The 26,579-nt window shown below is 46.3% G+C and overlaps 1 protein-coding gene across 1 annotated transcript in view; it reads right to left on the bottom strand.

Moving 5' to 3' along the window:
• Positions 1-26,579, bottom strand: part of MYH11 (myosin heavy chain 11) — a 154,236-nt gene that overhangs the window by 108,410 nt on the left and 19,247 nt on the right. The window contains exon 3 of the mRNA XM_054533519.2: positions 14,203-14,359. Within this exon, the coding sequence (XP_054389494.1) occupies positions 14,203-14,359 (157 nt within the window). The remainder of the gene's footprint in view (positions 1-14,202; positions 14,360-26,579) is intronic.

The following is a 26,579-nucleotide window of genomic DNA, read 5'->3' as shown; positions in this document are numbered from 1 at the left end:
CGAGGGAGGTGGCTGACACATGCAATTTAACAAGGAAGGTGCTGGCCAGGCACTGTGGCTCACGCCTATAATCCCAGCACTGTGGGAAGCCGAGGTGGGTGGATCACTTGAGCTCAGGAGTTCAAGGCCAGCCTGAACAACATAGCAAAACCTCATCTCTACAAAAAATACAAAAATTAGCCAGTTGTACTGGTGCATGCCTGTATGCAGCTACTCTGGAGGCTGAGGTGGGAGGATCACCTGAGCCTGGAGAGGCTGAGGCTCAGGTGAGCAGAGATCACACCACTACACTCCAGCCTGGGCAACAGAGTGAGACCCTGTCTCAAAAAAGCCCAAAACAAACAAGGAAGGTGTTGCCAAGTGTCAGCTGGGGCTTTTCAAGTTCACTCCCTTAAGTATGTCCCTTTTTCAATTTAATATTTACTTTTTTTTTTTTTTTGAGACGGAGTTTTGCTGTTGTTGCCCAGGCTGGAGTGCAGTGGGGCAATCTTGGCTCACTGCAACCTCTGCCTCCCAGGTTCAAGCGATTCTCCTGCCTCAGCCTCCCAAGTAGCTGGGATTATAGTCGCCCACCACCATGCCTGGCTAAGTTTTTGTATTTTTAGTAGAGATGGGGTTTCACTACATTGGCCAGGCTGGTCTCGAACTCCTGAGCTCAGATGATCTGCCTGCCTCTGCCTCCCAAAGTGCTGAGATTATAGCTGTGAACCACTGTGCCTGGCCAATATTTACTATTTTTTAAAAAATAAATCTCCTTTGCTGTCTCCCTCCCTGTAATGCACCATGGGTACCAAAAATAAAAATAAAAACGTGAACTTTTCATGATTAGTCAGAGCACCAAACAGATACTCCTAGCACCTCTGTAAAGACTGAGTCAGACAGAGCCATTCATTCCTACACACAGTCCCCCCTCATTCCCAACCAGGCCAGACACATAGCTGACAGCCACTGCAAAACCCACAAGAGACAGAGAAGCATTTGGCTGTACCCCTTCCTGGAGATATGTTTGTAGCAGCACTGCCTCTGCAGGGAAACAGCTGGGAATTACTTCTTGGCTCCACCCTATCACCTCTGTCCCCAGGGCCCGTTTCCTCACCAGGGAAATCGACAAAAATCCATACCTTTCAAGGGCATGAAGATGATTAAAAGACACTGGATTCAGAAAGAGCTTAAAATTACCCATAGCACAGTTAAGAGCTTAGTAATTGCCATTAATATCATCTTTATCATCATCATCATCATCTAAAATAGTGATCTAGGGAAGAGGTTATAGACAGCAGTGATTCTGAATCGGCAGGACAGGATATTCAACCAAGGATATTTAACCCCTTTCTGATTACAAGGTGTCATGGTCTGAATGCTCATGTCTCCCTCAAATTCATATGCTGGAATCCTCACCCCTAAAGTGATGATATTAGGAGGTAGGGCCTTTGGGAGGTGACGAGATCATGGGGGTTCAATCCTCATGGGGGGAGAGACCCAGAGAGCTAGCAGGTCCCTTCCACCACGTGAGACGCAGCGAGAAGGCACTACTAGGCCGTCACCAGACACCAAGCTTGATCTTGGACTTCCCAGCCTCCAGAACTGCGAGAAACAAATATCTGTTTAAAAGCCACCCAGTCTATGGTATTTTGATATAGCAGCCTTAACAGGCTAAGACACAAGGCCTATGCTAGTCCCTTAGCCTTCTGGGGGCCTCAGTTTCCTCTTCTGTTATATGGGGACAAGAATACTACACTATCTATACCACACTACCTCGGAGGGAAGAGTAACATTCAGAGGGCAGCCAAGCTGGGTCCCCAGGTTTGACTTTCAGTTCTGGGGCCAAGTAGGTGTGCTGAGATTTCCTCATCGATCAAATGGGGAGGCTGCCACCCACCCTGTGTGGTGCTAGTGAGGGCCGAGCAATGTGGGATTGATGGAGCAGTGAACCCAGGTCCTGACCTATTGCAGGGGCCCTGAGGACATCAGTGCCCTTCCTCTCTCTGCCTCTACTGGGGAGCAGCCTCAGGGGAGTTGGGTGAGCAGAAACCAGCCCCCAGGGGGCTGCCAATCTCAGGCAGAAGGATACAGCTGAGTGTGGGAACTTGCAAAGTGGAGAAAGTGTTTGGATCACTCCACCCGCAGAGTTGTCTTAAGCTTAGAAAGGACTTAGCCAAGAGCCCCAAGCTGATAAAGCCTGGCTGTTATTTCTTTTTATAATCCCCTGAGAGTGGCCATTTGTTGCTAATGAGGTGAGGACAAAACATTACTTGTGGCTATCTCACACAGGGCAAGTGCAGAGGCTCAGAATGGAATCTTATCTGCTTTTCTGCTTCTCCTATAACCCAGGGACCCATGGAGGGGATCCAAAGTGGTTCTTGTCTAGAGGGCTTTAATGGTGCTTTTCTCCTATTCATCACGCTCATTTATTGAACTCAGCTCCAGCCTCCTAAGCTTTGAGCCGTCAACACTCTGAGATGAAAGACAGTAGACAGCTTTCCGTAGGATTGAGGGGGATCCCTGTGGTTGCCCAGTGTCACCGACTGACCAGCAGGGCTCCGGCTTTGGAGTCAGGATAATCCAAGTGTATATTTGGCTCTGACACTTAACAAATCTTCAGCAAGTTCTCCACTCCTCTGAGTCTGTTTTCCCAGCTGTAAAAGGGGGCTAATAATAGCTCTTGCGGCTAGCGTTGGATCACCCAATAAACCTTGTAAGCACATGCCGAGGGCACACCACGCAGGCATGCACAAGGAGGAGGAATGCCATAGTTGCCATTTCATAAGCACCACCAAGATAAACATCATGGGAAAAATAGCAACTTTAGGCTGGGCACAGTGGCTCATGCCCATAATCCCAGCACTTTGGGAGGTCAAGGCAGGAGGATCACTTGAGGCCGGGAATGAGAAACCAGCCTGGGCAACACACTAAGACCTTATCTCTTAAAAAAAAAAAAAAAATTGTTTTTTCACTAGGCACGGTGGGCTCACACCTGTAATCCCAGCACTTTGAGAAGCCTAGGAAGGTGGATCACTTGAGATCAGGAGTTCAAGACCAGCCTGGGCAACATGGTGAAATCCCGTCACGACAAAAAATACAAAAATTAGCCGGGTGTGGTGGTACGTGGCTGTAGTCCCAGCTACTTGGGGGAGCTGAGGTGAGAAGATCACTGGAGCCTAGGAGGTCAAGCCTGCAGTGAGCCGTGTTCTTGCCACTGCACTCTAGCCTGGGTGACAGTGAGAACCTGTCTCAAAAATAAAAAAGGCTGGGCACGGTGGCTCATGCCTGTAATCCCAGCACTTTGGAAGGCCAAGGTGGGTGAATCACCTGAGGTCAGGAGCTCAGGACCAGTCTGGTCAACATGGTGAAACACCGTCTCTACTAAAAGTACAAAAATTAGCTAGGCTTGGTGGCATGCGCCTGTAATCCCAGCTAGTCAGGAGGCTGAGGCAGGAGAATCACTTGAACCCAGGAGGTAGAGGTCGCAGTGAGCTGAGATTGCACCATTGCACTCCAGTCTAGGTGACAGGGGTTAAACTCCATCTCAAAACAAACAAACAAAAAACACTTTTTTTTTTTTTTTTTTAATTAGCTGAGCATGGTGGTGCATCTCTGTAGTCTCAGCTACTTGGGAAGCTGAGGCAGGATTGCTGAACCCAGGAGTTTGAGGTTGCAGTGAGTTATAATCGCACCATTACACTCCAGCCTGGGCAACAGAGCAAGACCCTGTCTCTAAAAAAAGCAAAAACAAAAACAATTTTGTCAGCCTTCTTTACTTTATAATTTAATTTTTTTTGATGACATATGCCTGCACCTTAATAGTTTCAGGGCTTAATTTTAAAATTCCTAATCCGGTCCTGTCCACCTTGTAGGTTTGTGGTAAAGATTAACTGAGAATATTTCTGTAAAGCCCTGAGCTTTATAGGAAGCATATAATAAAAATCCATGATTATTATTATCGCTTCTCTGTAAAAGAAGGCATGAGAGAATTCCCATGAGAAGATAGCAGGCTGAGTGCATGCATTTAGCTCTCTTCCTTCCTAAACCTTACCAAAATAACAGTAAAAGACTTTCCAAAAATACATGAACCAGTTTAGCTGGGCACGGTGGCTCATGCCTGGAATCCCAGCTCTTAGGAAGACACAGGCGTGAGGAAAGCTTGAGCCCAGGAGTTCAAGACCTGCTTGGGAAATACAACAAGACCCCGTTCTCCACACAAAAGGGGGGAAAAAAGGCAAAAAAACAAAAAAAGTGTAAAAAGGCCAGGCGTGGTGGCTCACGCCTGTTATCCCAGCACTATGGGAGGCTGAGGTGGGTGATCATCTGAGGTCAGGAGTTCGAGACGAGCCTGGCCAACCCGTCTCTACTAAAAATACAGAAATTAGCTGGACATGGTGGCATGCACCTGTAATCCCAGCTACTCAGGAGGCTGAGGCTGGAGAATCGCTTGATCCCAGGAGGTGGAGGCTGCAGTGAGCAGAGATCGCACCACTGCACCCCAGCCTGCGCGACAAGAGGGAAACTCCATCCCAAAAAAAAAAAAACAAACAAACCAAAAAGTGTAAAAATACATGAGGCAGTTTAAAAAGAACTAGAGAGGGGAGAACAGCAAAGCCATCTTGGAAGCCAGAAAATGGGATAAGCGTTGAAAAGTACCAAGAAAAAGGCCAGACACTGTGGCTCCCGCCTGTAATCCCAGCACTTTGGGAGGCCGAGTTGGGTGGATCACCTAAGGTCGGGAGTTCGAGACCAGCCTGACCAACATGGTTAAACCCCATCTCTATTTAAAATACAAAAATTAGCTGGGTGTGGTGGTGGATGCCTGTAATCCCAGCTACTTGGGAGGCTGAGGCAGGAGAATCACTTGAACCCGGGTGGTGAAGGTTGCAGTGAGCCGAGATCATGCCATTGCACTCCAGCCTGGACAATAAGAGTGAAACTCCATCTAAAAAAAAAAAAAAAAAAAAAAAAAAAAGTCCCAAGAAAAGTCTAAGTGAGCAGTGAAGAAAGGTGAGAAACGACCTAATTTCAACAGAGAATTCCCCATTTCTACCCTAAACCTCAAAAACTGGCAATGCCAGGGGCCTCTGGAAGAAAAGATCAAGGAGGAGACAAAAACATAAGGACTGGGTCAAATATAAGGCACTTTTAGACCCCTCTGATACCTTCTACACTCCCTGAAGCCAAGTGACTGCCCTTCTCACACCCTACAGAAGGTGGTGGGTTTAGTCTCTGGTGAGGGTTAAACAGAGGGTCTCTGTCCTGGGGGGACACCAGGAACCATACTGAAAGAAGGAAGGTAATGTACAAATTTCACCCCACATTTTGAAACCCCCAGCTTCTTTTCAACTAGACCCTCAAAATGATGCTAGACAAATCTTTAACCTCCAGGCAGAAGATTTTTCTACAAACCTTCTCTGAAGAATCAAATTAGCCCATGAACAAAAGACTGAAAGACAAATCAGAAGTGTCCTAATGGGGTAGCCCAATGCTTTCATATTATAGCCAAGCACATCAGCAAGCCCATCCTACAAGCACTGAGCTTCCATCAACAATTTGGTATCCCATGCACTAAAGCATCCAAGATGAATGGATAGCCAAGAATCCCAAGACGTCTGAAGAAATCCACTAATATGACAGACAGAAGTTAAAACAAATAGGAAAATATGTATCTTGGAGGAAATAGACTCTGCATTAAATATCCTTTGAGAAACAGGATAGTGCATCCACAGAAAAAGAATGTCATATGAAAGAAACATTTAAAAATAAAATAGAATTTTTGGAATTTAATAAAATATATACCAGAAATTTAAAACACAATGGAAGGGTTAGGGAAAAAAGTTGAGGTAAATGCCCAGAAAATACAATTAAAAACATTAAAGTGATGAAAACGACAAGAAAAAGAGATTAAAATTATAGGATTGGTCTAAGAGTTCCATTATGGAAATAAAAAGACTTCTAGGAAAAAGAAACAGAGAACACAGGGAGAAAGAGAGCATCAAGGAAATAATGTGCAAAATTTCCCAGAATTTGTGGACACAAGTTTATAGATTAATTGGGCCACTAAGTGTCCAGCATAACGAACAAAAATGGACTCATAGCAAGTCCCATCATCATGAATAGGGGGACAAAGACAGTCTAAAAGCTTCTAGAGAAGGAGGAAAAACAAAAACTGATCATGTACAAAGGATCACGAATATTTTCAGCCAGGAAGGTGAATATAATCACACACACAAACACACACTCACACACGAATCAGATTGGGTTTCATCTTCTCAAAACTGAAACTAGAAGGGAACAACACAAATGCCTTAAAAAGCTCAGGCAAGAAAGTTATTTATAACTTTCTGAAAACAACTTTCTTGTCTGAAATTTTAAACCCAGAAAAACTATCCTTTAAGTGTTAGAGAAGCATCAAGCCTCTCAGATATGGAAGTTCTCAATGCCTCAAGATCACATACATTCTTTCTTGAGAAGCTACTGGACAAAGGGCTTAATTTCAGTAGGAGAGTAAAGCAAGAAACAGGAAGACGTGAAAACTGGGAAACAAGGAATCCACTATGAAAGCATTACAGGGAATTTCAAGGATGGTGAAAAAGATCCTATATGACAGCTACTAGCTATAGAGAAAGCCAGCACAGATCAGAAAGCTATAGTAGAGATCACCTTCAAGGAGATGATATCAATATGATCCCCAATACATGTCTGGACATATTAAAAGGAGATTAATACATTTAGAAGGAGGATTTGGGGCAGAATTGGTGGTTAAGTACACGGAAAACAAGGTTGGGAGAAAAAAAAGGCAATTGCTAACTCCAGGAAAAAGAAAAGTCATACAGAAAAAAGAAAAGTAGTCACAAAGCAGTGCAGCGCAGCTTCAAATAACATCTACATAATCATAATAATGTAAACTCTAGATAGCATTATGTAGTCATAATAATGGAAACTCTGAACACCGAGTTTGTCAAAACTAAGATAAAATTATATTGGGACTCTGAGATGAGGCATGTGTGTTGGAATGAGGAAGTAGGGGCAAATCCAGGGAGTGAATGAGCTAAATTTCATCTTTCTTAGAGGAAAGTCAATAGATGATACCTAAAATTGAAAACAAAATAAGATAGCAGCACTATGAACAAGTGTTGTTTTTAGAGATATAGTGGTAAATACAAAAAAAAAATCAATTAAAGGAGTTGAGAAGTAGCAGAGGATGGCTATTTTTCTTAACAAGCCTTCAAAAATTACTTGACTCTAAGCCATCTGCATGAATACTTTTAACAAAAATAAAAACCAATTTTTTAAAAAAGGGAACAAGGAATTCCTACATGCACTGATATGTAACACCCTCTGGCAAAATATAGAACTGTATATATATGGAATGCTAGTATTTGTAGGGAAACCTTAGGGAAGAAAATAGATACCTATTTGCTTATACTTGCAAAAATATCTCTAGGAGAAAACCTCATACACTAGAAACCATAGTTGTCTCTTGGGAGGGAAGCTAAGGGTCGAATGCACAAGGGTTGAAGGGAGAAGTTCACCTTTTGAATTTGTGTGTATCATTTTTCCAAAAACAAACCACGGCTGGGTGCAGTGGCTCATGCCTGTAATCTCAGTTCTTTGGGAGGTCAAGGTGGGCAGATCAGCTGAGGTCAGGAGTTCGAAACCAGCCTGGCCAACATGGCAAAACCCCGTCTCTACTAAAAATACAAAAATTAGCCAGGAATGGTGGTGTGCGCCTGTAATCCCAGCTACTCGGGAGGCTGAGGCACAAGAATCACTTGAACCCAGGAGACAGAGGTTGCAGTAAGCCAAAATCATACCACTGAGCTGAGATCGTGCCACTGCACTCCAGCCTGGGTGGCAAAGCAAGACTCTGTCTCAAAAAAAAAGGGAGGGGTGGAATTTAAAAAATAAACATGACATAATTTATGCATATGCAGATATAAGATACATATTTTAAATATCAGCTTCTCTTCCCCATACCCTCAAGGGGCTTGGCTTCCATTTGGGAGGGTGCCATGTTGTAAAGTATCTCTTAGAAAGTCCCTCCCATTTTCCCAACTCCTGTGAGGCAGCAAAGGGCTGAGCTCTGGCTCTGAGTTCCCTGCCACAGTATACTAGTCAGCCCCTCTAAACTAGCTCCTCCCACACTCATCATACCCATTCTCACCCTACATTTATGCTTTTATTATTCTTGGCTAGAAAGCCATCTCTGTCCTCTTTCTCTCACCTTAGCAAACCATTCTTCGAGGCTTATAAAGACTCACCTCTCTCAAATAACCCACCCCATCCATCCTGACCCTGGTAGGTTCTTTTCTATAAATAACTCTAATAATTCATTCATTCAACAAATACTAACTGAGCAGCTACTATGTTCCAGGCACCAGAAAATGTGCTGGAGATACAATAATGAACATGCAGAGAAGGATGGAGTTTATAGGTCCTCAGGAACTTACTGTCCATGTGACACAAATGCAATGCTTCATCTTATATTCAGTGCACATGTGTTAACCATCCCTCCTCAATCCCGCCTTTTCACACCCCATCTTTTCCATGAAGAACTCAAGGAAGAAGCCGCGTGTGCTAACTTTCCCTCTCCACCTTCACGGTAAGCTTAGTGTGGATCCCAGCCCAGTGACTTAACAGAATGAGATAGTGCCATTTATCAATGGAGTCAACACACTGGGCCTACATGTTTCTTCACAAAAACCAATTTCCTACTTAGGAATGGGGGGAAATATTAAGCAGATAAGCAGAATTCTTCCCAAGCTTAAATTTTTCTCCATGATTTTTGAGATTCTTTTTATTTTTTATTTTTTATTTATTTATTTTTTTGAGACAGAGTCTTGCTCTGTTGCCCAGGCTAGAGTGCAGTGGCGCGATCTCGGCTCGCTGCAAGCTCTGCCTCCCGGGTTCATGCCATTCTCCTGCCTCAGCCACCATGAGTAGCTGGGACTACAGGTGCCCGCCACCACACCTGGCTAATTTTTTTGTCTTTTTAGTACAGACGGAGATTCACCGTGTTAGCCAGGATGGTCTCGATCTCCTGACCTCGTGATCCGCCCACCTCGGCCTCCCAAAGTGCTGGGATTACAGGCATGAGCCACCGCGCCCAGCCCAATTCTTTTTATTTTTGGAGTCCACCATCAATGATTTGCCAGAAAGCACAGGTCATGCCAAAATACACAAGTGCAAAGCAGGTGTTGGTTAACATTTAAATTAAGTAAAGAGTTTATCTTTTATGGATGTGCATACTCACGGTTTTCATTTTCTTTCTTTCTTTCTTTGGTGACAGGGTCTTACTCTGTTGCCAAGGCTGGAGTACATACCATACATAGCACGATCATAGCACACTGCATTCTTGAAGTCCTGGGCTCAAGCCATCCTCCTGCCTCAGCCTCCAGAGTAGCTAGGACTACAGACTCATGCACTGTGGCCAGCTAATTATTTTTTTGTAGAGACAAGAGCTCACTATGTTGCTCAGGCTGGTCTGTAACTCCTGGCCTCAACTGATCCTCCTGCCTCGGCCTCCCAAAATGCTAGGACTGGAGACATGCCGCTATGCTCAATCATGATTGTCATTTCCTATTGGAGCTTACTACGTGTCAAGTGAGCATTTCTAAGTAATTTCAGAGAGCTGACTATGCAACTTTGTGTTAAAACCTGGAGCCCACGAGGAATCAAATGTATGAACACAGGGTGTCCTTGTCAATTACAACATTGCTCCACAGTTAAGAGGTGGTCTAGGGCAGGCATCTCAAACCACTGGACCACTGACTGGTACTGCACAGCAGGAGGTGAGTAGTGGGCTTCATCTGTATTTACAGCCACTACCTATCACTCCAATTACCACCTGAGCTCTGCCTCCTGCCAGATCAGAGGCGGCATTAGATTCTTATAGAACCACGAACCCTACTGTGAACTGTATACATGAGGGATCCAGGCTGTGTGCTCCTTATGAGAATCTAATGCCTGATGATCTGTCACTGTCTCCCCTTACCCCCAGATAGGGCTGTCTAGTTGCAGGAAAACAAGCTCAGGGCTCCCACTGATTCTACATTATGGTGAGTTGTATAATTATTTCATTATATATGACAATGTAATCATAGAAGTAAAGTGCACAAAAAATGTAATACACTTGAATCATCCCGAACCATCTCTCGCCTGTGGTCCATGGAAAAACTGACTTCTATGAAACTGGTCCCTGGTGTCAAAAAGGTTGAGGACTGCTGGTGTAGGAAAGCAAAAGTCCCCACAACACAAAAATATTCTTTGATGACTACATGAGCGATCAAACTCCACCGAAACCTCCTTCTCCACCACCTACGATTAAATGGCTTCACCTTGCCAATTATTGGGTGTCAATATCCACCATCATGATATGAACACAAAACCAAGTGGCAGCTCTACGAAATAAGGTGCAGTGACTAGCAAAGTCAGTGGCCTTGGAAAGGCCAAAAAAAGATTCAGGAGCTGAGCGCGGTGGTACACGCCTGTAATCCCACCACTTTGGGAGGCCGAGGTGGGCAGATCACCTGAGGCCAGGGGTTCAAGACCAGCCTGACCAACATGGTGAAGCCCCATCTCTACTAAAAATACAAAATTAGCTGGGCGTGATGGTGCATGCCTGTAATCCCAGCATTTTGGGAGGCCAAGGTGGGAGATCACAAGGTCAGGAGATCGAGACCATTCTGGTTAACATGGTGAAACCCCATCTCTACTAAAAATACCAAATTAGCCGGGTGTGGTGGCGCATGCCTGTAATCCCAGCATTTTGGGAAGCCGAGGTGGGAAGATCACAAGGTCAGGATATCAAGACCATCCTGGCTAACATGGTGAAACCTCGTCTCTACTAAAAATACAAAATTAGCCGGGTGTGGTGGTGCATGCCTGTAATCCCAGCTACTTGGGAGGCTGAGGCAGTAGAATCACTTGAACCCAGGAGGCAGAGGTTGCAGTGAGCTGAGATCACGCCATTGCGCTCCAGCCTGGGCAACAAGAGGGAAGCTCCATCAAAAAAAAAAAAAAAAAAAAAAAAGCAAAGATAAAAGAAAGAAAAAGATTCAAGGCAATTCACAGCTGAATGAACACTAAGACCACAGGGGCTTTGACAGACTTAAACACCAAAGTAAAAGAAGCTCTTAGGAAAACTGGTGACCCATGAAATAAATCTGTAAGAATGGTCCTCTTTAGCTTGGGCTGTGGAAGTCAAGCATGACATGAAGAACGTCGTTTTACGCTCTCACATGATTTCGTCCCTCACCCCAAAAAAAGTTACGGAAAAAAAACCAAACCCACTCTTAATTCATTTTATACTAAATCTACAAATTAGCACCTACTTGTAATTAAAATAAAATTTTTATTACATGTAAGATGAAATTAACCTGTTTTTATAATTTGCAATGTCGTTTTTCTTTTCTTTTCTTTTGAGACAAGGTCTGGCTCTCTCACCCAGGCTGGAATGCAGTGGCGTGATCTCGGCTCACAGCAACCTCCACTTCCTGGTCTCAAGCGATCCTCCCACCTCAGCCTCCCAAGAAGTGGGACTACAGGTATGTGGTACCACACCAAAGTAATTTTTGTATTTTTTGTAGAGACAAGCTTTTGCCATATTGCCCAGGCTGGTCTCGAACTCATGACCTCGAGCAATCTACCCATCTGGGCTTCCCAAAGTGCCAGGAATACAGGCATGAGCCACTGTGCCCGGCCTGCAATGTCATTTTTCAAGCTCAGTCAAATATTTTGCCCACTCTCTTTCCGTCCTCCGCACACATACTATCTACAGTGAAACTTTGGTCTCTGTTCTAAGTGATCTTTTTCTGGAACGAATTATCTTCAGATAGTAAAAACTTCCTTCATTTCATGCCATTTGGCTCAGTTAGTGTAATGAAAGGTCACATAACAAAATGTTAATGGTGATGAGCTTTGGATGATAGAATCATAGGTGCCAGCAAGTTCTTTAAATACAATATTAAAGACTTTTTAAAGTTACAAATAAATTTTTCCAGAGCACTGTAGAAATGCTTACCCATCCTTCTCCTTTGCTAACAGAATTTTATTTCTTTTTGGTATTTAGATTAAAATGTGCTTAGTGGGACCTCAGCTCCAGAAAAGAACCAGGAATTGCTGGGTATGGTGGCTTATGCCTGTAATCCCAACATTTTGGGAGGCCAAGGCGGGTGGATAACTTGAAGTCAGGAGTTCGAGACCAGCCTGGCCAACATGGTGAAACCTGGTCTCGACTAAAAATACAAAAACTTAGCCAGGCGTGGTGGCACACACCTGTAATCCCAGCTACTCTGGAGGCTGAGTTGGGAGAATCACTTGAACTTGGGAGGCAGAGGTTGCAGTGAGCTGAGATCATACCACTGCATTCCAGCCTGGGCAACAGAGTGAGACCCTGTCTCGAAAAAGGAAAAAAAAAAAAAGAACCAGTAATGGTTCAAACAAATCATAAACACTCCAATCCCCTTTGCCAGTGATTGCTTTAGGGGTTAGCATATGACCAAGTCTCTACCTGACTTAAAAAAAAAAAAAAAAAAAAAATAGAGAGAGACACAGGAAAAGAACCTTACCCTCCACTTCCTTCATGCTTTTGGATATTATCACATGAAAACGTGATATCTGGAACTATGGCTACCACTTTGTGACCATGAGGAAGAAGCTGAGAAAAATCCCAAGGAAGTCAACCCTGAAATCAGCCACTAGACTTCCTGTTATGTGAGGCAATGAACTCCTACTGGTTAAGCCACTTTAGTTAGTTGTTATCTTACTTGCAACCGAAAGCACCCCAAATGATAGGAACGCTGAAGTCTGTGATGCTCAGCTTCCCAAAGATGTACACGAACCACTTTGTAAATACTCTTCCATCAAGGGAGACCATAAAGAATGTGTGTGTTTGTGTGTTTAATACAAAGACAGATACCTAACTCCAGGAGCCGTCACTTTACAACCTGAGATTACAGCTCCAAGATTGTCCTTGCAAGGCTCCACCTGCTGGTCTTTGGAGGTAATGGCAGGCCCTGCCTAGAGGGACCGAGGTTCTGGTCCTACCTGTGGAGTCTGGCTAACTGTCAGAAAGTCGGGGCACTTATATCTGAGTCCCTCTACCTTGGGGGCGGGGTCGTGGCATCTCTCAGGCACACCTGGATTCCTGCCTCAAGAACTTCCAGAATTGGGCTCCTCTCAACTCCCAACTCAGATCCCTGGGTTCCCACCTGTCGGTGCCCTTTCAGAGGGGGTATGAGTTTTCGAGTTTCTTGTACTCTTCGCCTGACCTGGTACACTTGTTTGTATTAACTGCCTAGTCCCTCGGTTTGACTTGGGGGTGGCTACTTCAGGGGCTCCAAAGTGTTCTAAATAGAGGGTGAGAAGGCCTGGGTGCAGTGGCTCATGCCTATAATCCCAGAACTTTGGGAGGCCAAAGTGGGAGGATGGCCTGAGGCCAAGAGTTTGAAACCAACCAGTATAGCAAGATCCTGTCACTTCCAAAAAAAACCAAAAAAACAAAAAACCACCTTTTTTTAATTAGCTTGACATGGCAGTCCACACCTATAGTCCCAGCTACTTGGGAGGCTGAGGCAGGAGAATTGCTTGAGACCAGGAGGCGGAGGTTGCAGGGAGCCGAGATCGCACCACTGCACTTCAGCCTGGGCGAGAAAGTGAGACCCTGTCTCAAAAATAATAAAACAATAGTAAAAATAATAACATATAAACATGAAAGTAATAGGCACAAGTCTTATGTTTGGAAAAACCAGCATTAACAATCTTCACAAGAAGCTACAAGATAGAGACTATCACCCCTTTTGACAAATGAGGAAACTGAGGCTGAAGAGGAAAAGATATTTACCCACAGTCCCACAGGGGCTGAGGGACAGGTAGGTGTCAACACAGACCACAATGGCTCAGCCCCAGGGCTGTTCCCCACCCTCTTCCCATCCTTTGCAGACAGCTGGCCCAGCAGGGCCCTTGGGCAGCAAGCCCCGGAGCTGGAGCTGGAGCGGGCCCATGCCCGTATTTGCCCAAGCTCTTGGCTCTCCCTCACCCTCCCAGGCTGCAAACACAGATGTTCCTTTTGCTTTTTCCCTTTTTCAGCCACAGTAACTCCTGGTCCCTCGCACCGCCTGCCAAACTCCCCATTCCTGGCAAGAACTGCAGACAAGCAGGACAGGAGGGGCTCCCTGGAGCTGGCCCCGTGCAGCCCTCACTGAGTTCACTCACCTTGAAGCATGCTCCGGTAGGCCGTGTCTGCGATGGCGTAGATGTGAGGCGGCATCTCGTGCCTCTTCTTGCCCTTGTACATGTCGACGATCTTCTCCGAGTAGATGGGCAGGTGTTTATAGGGGTTGACCACCACGCAGAAGAGGCCAGAGTACGTCTGCAGACAGAGAACCCAGCTTACTTTCAGACCTCCTCCAGGGAAGACAGATCGCACAGAAGCACTCAGTATTCTCATTTTAGAGATGGGGAAACTGGAGCTTGGAGTCTTAGTGGAAATCCTGGGCCTCACTGATATTCCAGGTATGGGGGAAGAGGAGAAAGGGCGAGAGTGGGTTTCCAGGCTGCGTATGTTATATTTTGCAACTGTTGGGGGGTTCTGTGTTTGTTTTGAGATGGGGTCTCACTCTGTCACCTAGGCTGGAGTGCAGTCGTGTGAACATGACTCACTGCAACCTTGACCTTTCTGGACTCAGGTGATCCTCCTACCTCAGCCTCCCGAGTAGCCAGGACTACAGGTGGGCGCCACCAGGCCTGGCTGATGTTTATATTTTCTGTAGAGACGTGGGTTTCACTGTGTTGCTCAGGCTGGTCTCGAATTCCTGGGCTCAAGCAATTCTCCCATTTCGGCCTCCCAAGGCACTGGGATTATTGGTGTGAGCCATTGCACCTGGCCCAACTGTGGAGTTTTGAAGAGCTCTGGGTTCAAATCTCAGCTCCACTCCTCCGAGCTGCCACTTTACCTCCCTGGACCTCACTGGCTTAAATAACAGCCACCGTTCATTGAGCACTTACTATGTGTTGGGCACCTAACTAAGCACTACACAGGATTTTTTTCGACATTCACAATCGTATTAAATGCTCATCATTTAACAGGTGGCACAGAAAATGAACAGCGCACTTAAGATATTAACTCAGGAACATTTAATAAAGGGACTGTTTACAGATATGTGTGCAGAATTAAAGAAACCTAACCAGTGACAGGAGCAGTTAAGTCTGAAGAGCAAGAACAGAAGAGAATATTGTTTACCTTTTTTTTTTTTTTTTTTTTTTTTTGAGACAGGGTCTTGCTCTGTCACCCAGGCTGCAGTGTAGTGGGGTGATCTTGGCTCACTACAACCTTGAGTTTCTGGGCTTAAGTGATCCTCTCGCCTCAGCCTCCCAAGTAGGTGGTACCACAGGTGTGCACAACCATGCCCAGGTAATTTTTATTTCATTTTATTTTTTGTAGAGACAGGGTTTCACTATATTGCCCAGGCTGGTCTTGAACTCCTGAGCTCAGGCGATGCACCAGTCTCAGCTTCCCAAAGTGCTGGGATTACAGGTGGGAGCCACCGCACCCAGCCAGAGAGGGAATGTCATTAACTGAACATTGGAGACATAGAAAGCCACGCACCCCTAAAAAGGGGCTGTCCAGAGGGATCCGCAGCCATATAGCAACACAACTGCCAAAACTGTAGTCCAGGAGGGAGGGAGGAAAAGGTAATAATCCTCCAACCTCTCTCTCCTCCCACCACCCTCTGATCTCTTTCTGGGACCTTCCAATGTCCATATCTAAGAAGAAACCCCAGTGACTCAGTCTCTGGAAGATGGCAGAGGCATCTCCTTATGGAATCTCACAACTACTCAGTAACAGTGATTTCCCCACTGCCTGTTTGACAGGAGGGCGAAGTGAGGCGTGGTGAGGTTGTCACCAGGTTACACAGCTGGAGGGAAGTTGGGAACTAGAACTCCTGGTTACCCCAGAGCACCTGCTCATGACCATTAATACCTTCCCCATCTGGAAACCAGAGACAAACACTGACACCAGCTCTCCAATGCGGATGAAGCTTGAAAATATGCCTAGTGAAAGAAGCCAGGCACGAAAGGTCACTTCCTATATCATCTCATTTATATGAGGTGTCTAGAGTAGGCAAAGCCACGGAAACAAAACAGAGTCACGGTTCCCAGGGGCTGGAGAGGGGGGAAATGAGGAGGAACTGCTCACGGGTATAGGGTTTCCTTTTGGGGCTATAAAAATGCTCTGGGGCCAAGTGTAGTGGCTCATGCCTGTAATCCCAGCACTTTGGGAGGCGAAGGTGGGAGGATTGCTTCAGGCTAAAAGTTCGAGACCAGCCCAGGCAACAACAGCCAGACCCCCTCTCTACAAAAAAAAAAAAAAAAAATAGCTGGCCATGGTGGTGATCACCTGTAATCCTAGCTACTTTGGAGGCTGAGTCAGGAGGATTGCTTGATCCCAGGAGCTCAAGGTTATAGTGAGCTATGATTGTACCATTGCACTCTAGCCCCTGGGTGACAGAGCAAGACCCTGTCTTGAAATTGATAGCTGTACAACATTGTGAGTGCACTTCATGGCACTGTTTTCTTTAAAATGTTTAAAATGGTAAATTTTACGTTATATGCACTTTATCATTTAAAAAATAGCAGTCCTGTCCTACTGGGTGAATAGGAGCATCTGAAAATAATCAGATCAGGGACGGAGGAGTCAAGGCACAAGGTGAGTCCCGCCATGCTGTACGTGGTAAGGCAATATTGTCATGATTTTTCCTTACTAGATACTAGATTTTCCCATGGTTGAGGTCACAGTTCAGGAGACAGGCTGCAACCCGTCTCACAGGAACTGCTTTTTCCAAACGATAAACATCAGTACTGCCCAAGACTCTGATGGCCATAAAGCATATCCTCTTCCCTGCAAGTGACTTAGGGAGAACCACAGATCCACCTCTCAGTTACAACTAGAGTGAACCAAGCAACAGAGGGTTAAGTGACTTGACCGAGGTCACCAAAGAAGATCCTAGCAGCACCAAGCCCAGCCTGGCCCACCCCCAGGTATGAGCATGGTCCATTATGCTATCCAGCCTAGGCCCATCCAACAGAAACAGAAACTATTGATCGTTCATTCGTTCGTTCATTCATTCCTTCATTCATTCATTCATTCATTCTGTATGTCCCAGATGCCATGCAAAACATGTTGGGACTACATTAGAACATAAAAAAAAAAACACAGGGTCCCAGCCCTCAAGGGGCTTTTAGTCAAGGGCTGGAGCCAATTAGAGAGTGGGAAAGTCTGGCCAGGTGTGGTGGCTCACACCTGTAATCCCAGCACTTTGGGAGGTCAAGGCAGGAAGATCGCTTGAGCCCAGAAGTCTGAGACCAGCCTGGGCAACACAGTGAGACCCCATCTCTACAAGAAATTTAAAAATTAGCTGGGCATGGTGGCACTTGCCTGTAGTCCCAGCCACGTGGGAGGTTTGCTTAAGCCTGGGAGGTTGAGGTTGCAGTGAGCCGTGATTGTGCCATGCACTCCAGCCTGGGTGACACGGTGAGACCTTGTCTCAAAAAAAAAAAAAAAGAAAGAAAAAGAGAGAGTGGGAAGGTCCTTCCAGGGCTCAGTTTGCTAAGGGACAATGGTATGTAATGTCTGGGGGTGCTGCAGAGGAATGATATTCTTTGAAGGTACAGGATTGCTGGGCGCAGTGGTTCACACCTATGATCCCAGCACTTTGGGAGGCCAAGGAGGGCAGATTACTCACACTCAGGAGTTCAAGACCAACCTAGGCAACACAGTGAGACCCTGTCTCTACCAAAAATACAAAAAATTAGCAGGGCATGGTGGCACATGCCTGTAGTCCCTGCTACTGGGCAGGCTGAGGCAGGAGAATCACTTGAACCTGGGAGGTGGAGGGACGTTGTAGTGAGCCAAGGTGGTGCCATTGCACTCCAGCCTGGGTGACAGAGGGAGACCCCATCTCAAAAAAAAAAAAGAAAGAAAAAAAGAAAAGAAACAGGACTGATGGAGACAGAGGTTCTCACCATCTACTAAAAGGAACATGAATGAGTCAGCATATGCCTGTCTAAATAGCCATCAACCATTTACTGAGCACCTACTATATACCACATCTATGTCAGAGGCTGGAGATAAACAAATCAATGATAGCTTCTGCACTTAAAGAACTTAGATCAGAGAGGGAGACAAGTACATTAAAACACGTCATAAGAACAGAGAATGATAGGAACAAGGAAGGGAAGGCCCTAACCCACGGTGGGGGTGGTTAGGGAAACCTCCAGGTGAGGAGGTATTCCCTGTGCTGAGTCTTAAAGGACAACAAGGTGTTAACCAGCTCAGGACAAAGCAGGGACATGGGCAGAAAAACAGGACACGGGGTCCGTGGGGGTGAACTACAAGCAGCTTGGTATAAGCAGCTCCATTGGACCGAAATGGAGAAGCAGAGCAAGGGTGAGAGGTAAGCAGGGCCCAGGAGCAACATCCAGCCTGGTGGGGCTGGGAGTGGGGGGCTGCCTGCCTGGACACCCCTCTTCCCCATTTCATCACCCAGGACCGTCCCACCCATCCTGCAAACACGAGCCGCAAGTGCCTTGAGGCTGGGGAACCCCCTCTTTCTCCTCTTCAGTCCCAGCACAGGTCTTGGTATAGAATAGGTGCTAACTAAATGCTTGCTAAATACATACCAGGGGAATAAATGAATGATACAGCTTCCTGGGAACAGGGACAGCCTGACTTCACCTCTGTGACCTGGGGGCCTTGCACTGCAGCAGTAGGTACTCAGTGGACTGCATTGAGCCAGGCCAGGTGCTATGTCCTGTTCAATCGGTGTCCCCTGTCCCCAGGACAAGCCTCCCAAAAAGAAGCGCCCGTCCGTGGTCACCTGAACAAGGGTCAATCAAGCCCCACCCTCCTTCAGGCCTCGACTCCATCTCCAGCTCCTCTGGGGCCATGTCCACTGCCACACCCCTTTTGAGTGTAGGTATCATTTACAGCCCAACCCGTCCTCACTCAAGCCCTTGACCTGGAGTCAGTAAAGGGCAGTGCCTAAGGGCTCAGAACTGGGTATGGGGTACTTGAATTTGAACCTTCACTCTGCTACTTCTTCGCTGTGTGACCCTGGGCAAGTCCCTTAACCTCTCTGAGTCTCACTTATCCTCATCTACAAAACAGGGATGCATACTAACAAGCCCTTCACAGGTGTGCTGTGAGATAATGCTCCAAAAGCACTTAGCATGGTGGCTGGTATGTAGTAGGTGCTCAATCAATGTTATTTAGTGACTCTTACTATGCTCCCTTCATTTCATGAGAGGGAAAGTCTTGCCACCTTAGAGCCTTCAATACGCTGTTCCTTCCACTTGGAACACTTTTCCCCTCATCTTTGCACAGCTGCTTCCCTCTCCTCTTTTAGAGCTCTGCCTAAATATCACCTCCTGGGGTGTGACCCCCACACTACTGTATGTCCTGCACCCCGCACAGCGCCAGGCACGGAGTAGACACTCAGCTATAATCCCAGCACTTCGGGTGGCCAAGGAGGTCAGATCACTTGAGGTTAGGAGTTCGAGACCAGCCTGGCCAACATGGCAAAACCCTATCTCTACTAAAAATACAAAAATCAGCCAGGCGTGATGGCAGGCGCCTGTAATCCCAGCTAGCTGGGAGGCTGAGGTAGGAGAATCACTTGAACCCAGGAGGTGAAGGTTATAGTGAGCTGAGATCATGGTGCTGCACACTCCAGCCTGGGCAACAGAGTGAGACTTCTAAAAAAAAAAAAAAAAAAAAAAAAAGGAAGAAAGGAAGGAAGGAAAGAAAAAGAAAGAGAAAATAAAAGAAAAAAATGAATTTTTAAAAAGATGGAAGAGGCCAGGCATGGTGGCTCACACCTTTAATGCCAGCAGTTTGGGAAGTCGAGGAGGTCAGATCACTTCAGGTCGGGAGTTTGAGACCAGCCTGGCTAACATGGCAAAACCCCGTCTTTACTAAAAATACAAAAATCAGCTGGGTGTGGTGGTGCATGCCTGTAATCCCAGCTACTCAGGAGGCTGAGGCAGGAGAGTCACCTGAACCAAGGAGGCAGAGGTTATGTGAGCCAAGATCATGCCACCACACTCCAGCCTGGGTGACAGAGTGAGACTGTCTCAAAGAAAAAAAAAAAAAGAATAAAATGAATTTTTAAAAAGAAGGAAGGACCACACTGCCTTTTCAACTCCATCACCAGCTTCTGAAAGAGGAATATGACTTTCATCCTCTTTGTTTGGGACATCTCTCCCAGTGCCATGCACACAGCAAGCACTTAATCCATACTTCCAGGTAGATCTGAATCTGCTGAGTTCTGTAAAAGCTTTCTAAGCAAGCCAGGGTATGACGATGGAGTGAAGGTAAGACTGGTGCAGGCAGCCGCACATCTCACGGCAGGGCCGTGGGGCTTCAGCATCTGGCTCTTCCTCCCACATTGTTCAGCCACTTCTCCTTCACCTCGACCCAGCCCAACCATAGTTGGCTGTGTTTCTGCCTCTCTGGCCCCATGAGCCCCTCTCTAGCTGGTTAAATTCAGAGGTTTCAACATCCCAGCCTCCTGTATCCCAGCCGTCATCTCATGGGCCCTGTGCCACCAGCAGGTCCCAGCTGCAGGCCCAGGATTTCCCTCTTGTGACCGTATTAGGAAGCAGCTCCAGTTTTTCTCCGACGCTTTATATGGTCAGCCACAGAGCCCTGAGCAGGGGGTGCTCCCAGGGCCTGCAGCAGAAATGAGCAACAGGGAAGGAAGGGAGGGAAGTGGAAGGAACACTGGCTTTCAGACACACAGGGCTGGCCAGGTGCAGTGGCTCACACCTGTAATCCCAGCACTTTGGGATGCCAAGGTGGGTGGATCACCTGAGGTCAGGAGTTCGAGACCAGCCCGGCCAACACAGTGAAACCTCATCACTACTAAAAATACAAAAATTAGCAAGGTGTGGTGGCGTGTGCCTGTAGTCCCAGCTACTCGGGAGGCTGAGGCAGGAGAACTGCTTGAACTCAGGCAGCAGAGGTTGCAGTGAGCCGAGATTGTGCCACTCTACTCCAGCCTGGGCGATAGAGGGAGACTCGGTCTCAAAACAAACAAACAAACAAACAAAAAAACAAAACACACACACACAGGCCTGGGCAGAGTGTTGGCTTTGCCTTATCACCTGCCTGACTTGTGCATACAGACCTACACCTGAGCTTCCTCAATAAAGTGATGGATAATCACACCTTCTTTATGATGCTGCAGTGCAATATCACGGCTTTCTAAATACCCAACCTAGAGACAGATGTGGTCCACCAAGCACGTGTTTTTGCCGCAGCCTTGCTTTTAAGACCAAAAAGACTAGAAACAACCTAAATACCTGTCAATAGCAGACAGGCTTAATCATTATGGTTCATCCCTATAGCAGAAGACTGTGCAGTGGCCCTCTACTACCATGGATGAATGGCCAAAATACACAGTCAGATGCAAAGATTGAGATACACAACAGCCGTGGCCTGTGCTGCCATTTTGGAAGGGTGCAGGAGGGGCTCTCTATGTGGCTGCATGTGTATAAAACAGCACTGGAGGCTGGATGGAGCAGCTCACACCTGTAATTATAGCACTTTGGGAGGCTGAGGTGGGTGGATCACTTTAGGTCAGGAGTTCAAGACCAGCCTGGCTAACATGGCAAAAACCCATCTTTACAAAAAATACAAAAATTAGCTGGGTGTGGTGGTGCACACCTGTAATCCCAGCTACTCAGGAGACTGGGGCAGGAGGATCGCTTGAATCCAGAAGGCATAGGTTGCAGGAGCCGAGATCACACCATCGCACTCCAGCCTGGGTGACAGAGTGAGACTTCATCACAAAAAAAGCAATAGGCTGGTCACAGTGGCTTAAGCCTGCAATCCCAGCACTTTGGCAGGCTGAGGCAGGTGGATCACCTGAGATCAGGAGATCAAGACCAGCCTAGCCAACATGGCAAAAACCCCTCTCTACTAAAAATACAAAAATTAGCTGGGCATGGTGGTGCACGCCTGTAGTCCCAGCTACTTGGGAGGCTGAGGGAGGAGAATTGCTTGAACCTGGGAGGGGGCCGTTGCAGTGAGCCAAGATCATGCCACTGCACTCCAGTCTGGGTGACAGAGTGAGACTCCATCTCGAAAAATAATATAAATAAATAAATAACATGACTGGAGGGCTACATATGTAACCAGCAACCACGGTGTCTCTAAGAAGGGGAACTGGAAGGGCGAGGAATAGGAATGAAGGGGGAAGTTCTATATTCCCTTACACACTATTTTATTTCATATTTGCATGTCTTACCTATTCAAAAACGTATTTTAAGTCTGACTAGATAGTTATGAACAGACAAAAAAACTAAGGCAGGGTTAAGTGGAAAAAAATCATACTGCAAAACATACAAGGAGTGACTTTTTCTTATGTTTGTTGTGTGTGTGTGTGTGTGTGTGTGTACATACATGAACCTGTGAATCATGTTTGCCTCCAGTGAAGAGGGCTGCTTTTTGTGATACTTATTTTTAAAATATTATCCTGTGGTCTTTGCATAGATTATCCTTGTGTTACTGGAGGAGGTTCTTTCAAGCAATAATGACTTGAAAGATCAGAAGGCCGGGTACAGTGGCTCATGCCTATAATCCCAGCACGTTGGGAGGCGGAGGTGGGAGGATCATCTAAGCTCAGGAGTTCAAGACCAACCTGGCCAACATGGTGAAACCCCTTCTCTACTAAAAACACAAAAATTAGCTGGGCATGGTGGCATGCGCCTGTAATCCCAGCTACCGGGAGGCTGAGGCAGGAGAATCGCTTGAACTCAGCAAATGGAGGTTGCAGTGAGCCAAGATTGCACCACTGCACTCCAGCCTGGGTGACAGAGCAAGACTCCAGCTAAAAAAAAAAAAAAAAAAAAAAAAAAAAGATCAGAAGGGCTAATTCCTGGGGCTTAACAAAGGGCAGCTTCCAGTTATAGTGTCTTTCCACCCTCTAGGGACCAGTGCACGGCCGGCACCCAGGAGGCCTCTGTTCACAATCTGCTTGTTCCTTGTGTCCCTGGGAGGACACTACTTCCAGAGTAGGCTAAGATTGCTAGGCCAGGTCTCTAAGGCGGAAAAATCGTCACCCGCTAAAGTTTGGAAGGAGGGCTTCTCCTGACCCCCTGGGGCATTCCAGAAGCAGAACCAGAACTGGAAAAAAGTCCTTTGGGGTTCATGGGTCGGGGACTTGGGCTTGGAGTTCCAATGAGCAAGGAGGCCCATCCACCTTGGCTCTGGATCATGATTTTCCCAACCCCAGAGGTTTGGTCTAGGGTGGAGGGTCCCACTGTCTACAGAGACAAAGCAGGTAAGGCATGAGTGAAGCAGGGCGTGTGTGAGTGAACAAAAGAGGTGCCACGGTCAATGGCTATCAGGGCCTGGGAGACGGCAGGGAGTGGTGGGGTCTGTGGAAAAGCAGAGAGCATAAAGCCCATCTCACAGGGACTGCTACCTCGCACCCTGCATTCTGCAGTGTCAGGTCCTCTGCTTTTTCCAGCAATGCCAGAAACAGGTTTCTTTCCTTTTTTGATATATTAAGTTAACTCAATTTAAAAACAAAAATCACTCCTCTGTGTTAGCAGGTTGTAATCATTAGTCTAGCATCTAGTTAGGTGCTCAAGGAATCATAATAAAAGGTTCAATTCCTTCTTGCTCTGCACTTAAATCTTGTCTACCTCAAAGCTAACAAGGCCTCTGGCACTGTTCCCTCCTGCTCCAGCCCACGACCATCACCTCCTGCTCTAAGCCTATTACCCCAAGAGCCCTTTGCTACTAATCATAGGTATTCACCATGGCCCTGGACTCACACAGACCTTGTCTGAATCCCAGCTCTGCCCACTTTCCAGTGATGGGACTGAGCACATCTAAGCCTCAGCATCCTCATCCTTTTGTTTGTTTGTTTGTTTTTTTGAGACAGAGTCTCACTCTGTCACCCAGGCTGGAGTGCAGCGGCACGATCTCATGCCTGTAATCCTAACACTTTGGGAGGCCAAAGAGGGGTGGATTGCTTGAGCTCAGGAGTTCGAGATCTGTTTGGGCAATACGGTGTGAACCCACCTCTATCAAAAACACAAAAAAATTAGCTGGGCGTGGTGCTACGTGCCTGTAGTCCCAGCTACTCAGGAGACTGAGATAGGATCCCTTGAGTCCCAGGAGGCAGAGGTTGCAGTGAGCTGAGATCATGCCACTGTACTCCAGCCTGGGCAACAAAGTAAGACCCCATCTCAAAAGAAAGAAAAAGAAAAAAGAAGACAGACTGAAAGAGAAAGAAAGGAAGAAAAGAAAGAAAGAAAGAAAGGAGGAAGGAAGGAAGGAAGAAAAGAAAAAAGGAAAGGAAAGGAACGAACTCACTCGAGGCAGACGAACTCAGCCAAAAGACAGCATTCAGAAGACCAAGAGACCCTTAGGACCAGGCATCAAAGTTATGCTCCCCGCCAGGTATGCTACAAGTCTTCAGCGGTTTAGGTAGATTGCTAGACATTGCTGAGCCCAGAACCTGCATCTCTAAGATAAGGAGACAAGCTCCTCTGGCTTCTATAGACTCTTCTAGATCCAAGAGCACAAGAGGTCTGACAGAACCTTCTCAAAGGCGCATCATTTGAGGCGAGCCTTGCAGAACGGAGTAGAAAGTTTATCTTCATCACAGAGGGCAAAGTCATGCATGCCAGACCACGGACCTGGCCTCACCTCACTACCCGCCTGTTAACAAGAGTCACGCATGCTGCTATTATGGGCTGGGAGAGTAACTCACTGTGCTCCCCCACCCCAACCCCTTTCCTTCTTTATCTTCTCCGTCATGGACAACGGTTTCTATTAAGCAATTAAACTGACCAGAAAGGAACAAGAGAAGAGCAGGGCCATCATCACAAGGCTGAAAAGATTTTAATCTAATCTGTCCAGAGAAGCATAGCAGGAATTTGAAGCTTTGATTCATTTATTTTTAATCTGCTGTCAGAAGATATTTTGGGTCTCAGGACCTTCATACACCCCTTATTTTTTTTTTTTTTCTGATTTCTATTTGAGGACAGCAGGTGAGATGAATACACAGGCCTGTCCTGAAACTCCCTAGATGGTGACGATACGTCGTAGATGGAAGACCTGGGCCCCAAAGAGTCCAATTTTCCCTCTAGCTCCCTACAGACGGGCCTCTTTAGAAATATCCAACATATTGGCTGGGCATGGTGGCTCAGGCCTGTGATCCCAGCACTTTGGGAGGCTGAGGCAAGTGGATCACCTGAGGTCAAGAGTTGGAGACCAGCCTAGCCAACAGGGTGAAACCCGTCTCTACTAAAAATACAAAAATCAGCGAGGCGTGGTGGCACATCCCTGCAATCCCAGCTACTCGGGAGGCTGAAGCAGGAGAATCACTTCAACCCAGGAGGTGGAGGTTGCAATGAGCCAAGATCGCTCCACTTCACTCCAGCCTGAGCAACAAAAGTGAAATTCCATCTCAAAAAAAAAAAAAGAAGAAAGAAAAGGAAAATGTCCAACATACGAACAGCCCCAGATCAATATTTCCCTACAAACAGTGCCACAGATAAGAGACATCCCCTACTTAAGAAAGTAAAGATACATTTTGCAACACTGCACCTCAGCTTCCTTCCCTAAAAGGGGCAAACATTTTTAACTCAGGGGATGTTGTGTTAAATAAAATAAAATGTGTCAAGGTACAGCACTTGGATTGGAGGACATATTTAATAGTTACGGCCAGGCATAGTGGCTCACACCTATAATCCCAGCGCCGTGAAAACTCAAGGCAGGAGATGGCTTGAGGCCAGGAGTTTGAGAACAGCCTGGGTAATATAGTGAGATCCCAGTCTCTACAAAAGTTTTTTTTTTTAAATTAGCCAGGTGTGGTGGTGCACGCCTGAGGTCCACAGCTACTCAGGAGGCTGAGGTGAGAGGATCACTTGAACCCAGGACTTGGAAGCTGTAGTGAGCTATGATGGAACCACTGCCCTCCAGCCTCAATGACAGAGTAAGTCCCCATCTCAAAAAGAAAAAAAAAAAAAAAAAAAAGTTATGAGTTGCTCAGTTGCTCACTCTTACTTAGCATTTGGCTCTTTAAAAAGCCACTCTAACCCCTTCTGAAATATCTATAAGAACAGTGGAAAAATGGCCTATCCCCATGACAGATTCTATACTACCCCTTACAAGGGGTATCTTTGGGGCTGCCTGAGATACATTACACAAGCCAACACTGAGCATTTCCAAATGGAAAAAAGAGCAAGTCACTAAACTGTGTGCCCAACAGGTTTTTAAATATATAAACAGATACCATGCTCACAAAGAGACAAAGAACGCACCGCATCTCTGGTTAAGGACTAATTTTTCTGTTTTGTGTTCACTATGCTTTCTGAATTCTCCAAGTGTTCCACAGTGAACGTGTCGTAGTTTCCTAATTAGGAAAAAAAATGTGCAGGACATTTTTAGAGATGACAAGGGGCTTTTTGTAATTTTCATTTTCATTTGGCAAAATGTACAGACCAGGACCAAAGGGACAGAAGGATGCCAAGTGATGGAAGAAGAACATCTTACTAGTCAAATCAAAAGT

Source organism: Pongo abelii, chromosome 18, assembly GCF_028885655.2.
Source record: "Pongo abelii isolate AG06213 chromosome 18, NHGRI_mPonAbe1-v2.0_pri, whole genome shotgun sequence".
Classification (NCBI taxonomy): Eukaryota; Metazoa; Chordata; class Mammalia; order Primates; family Hominidae; genus Pongo; species Pongo abelii.
Note: the sequence above shows the minus strand (reverse complement) of the source record. Positions and strands in the feature narration are given on the sequence as shown.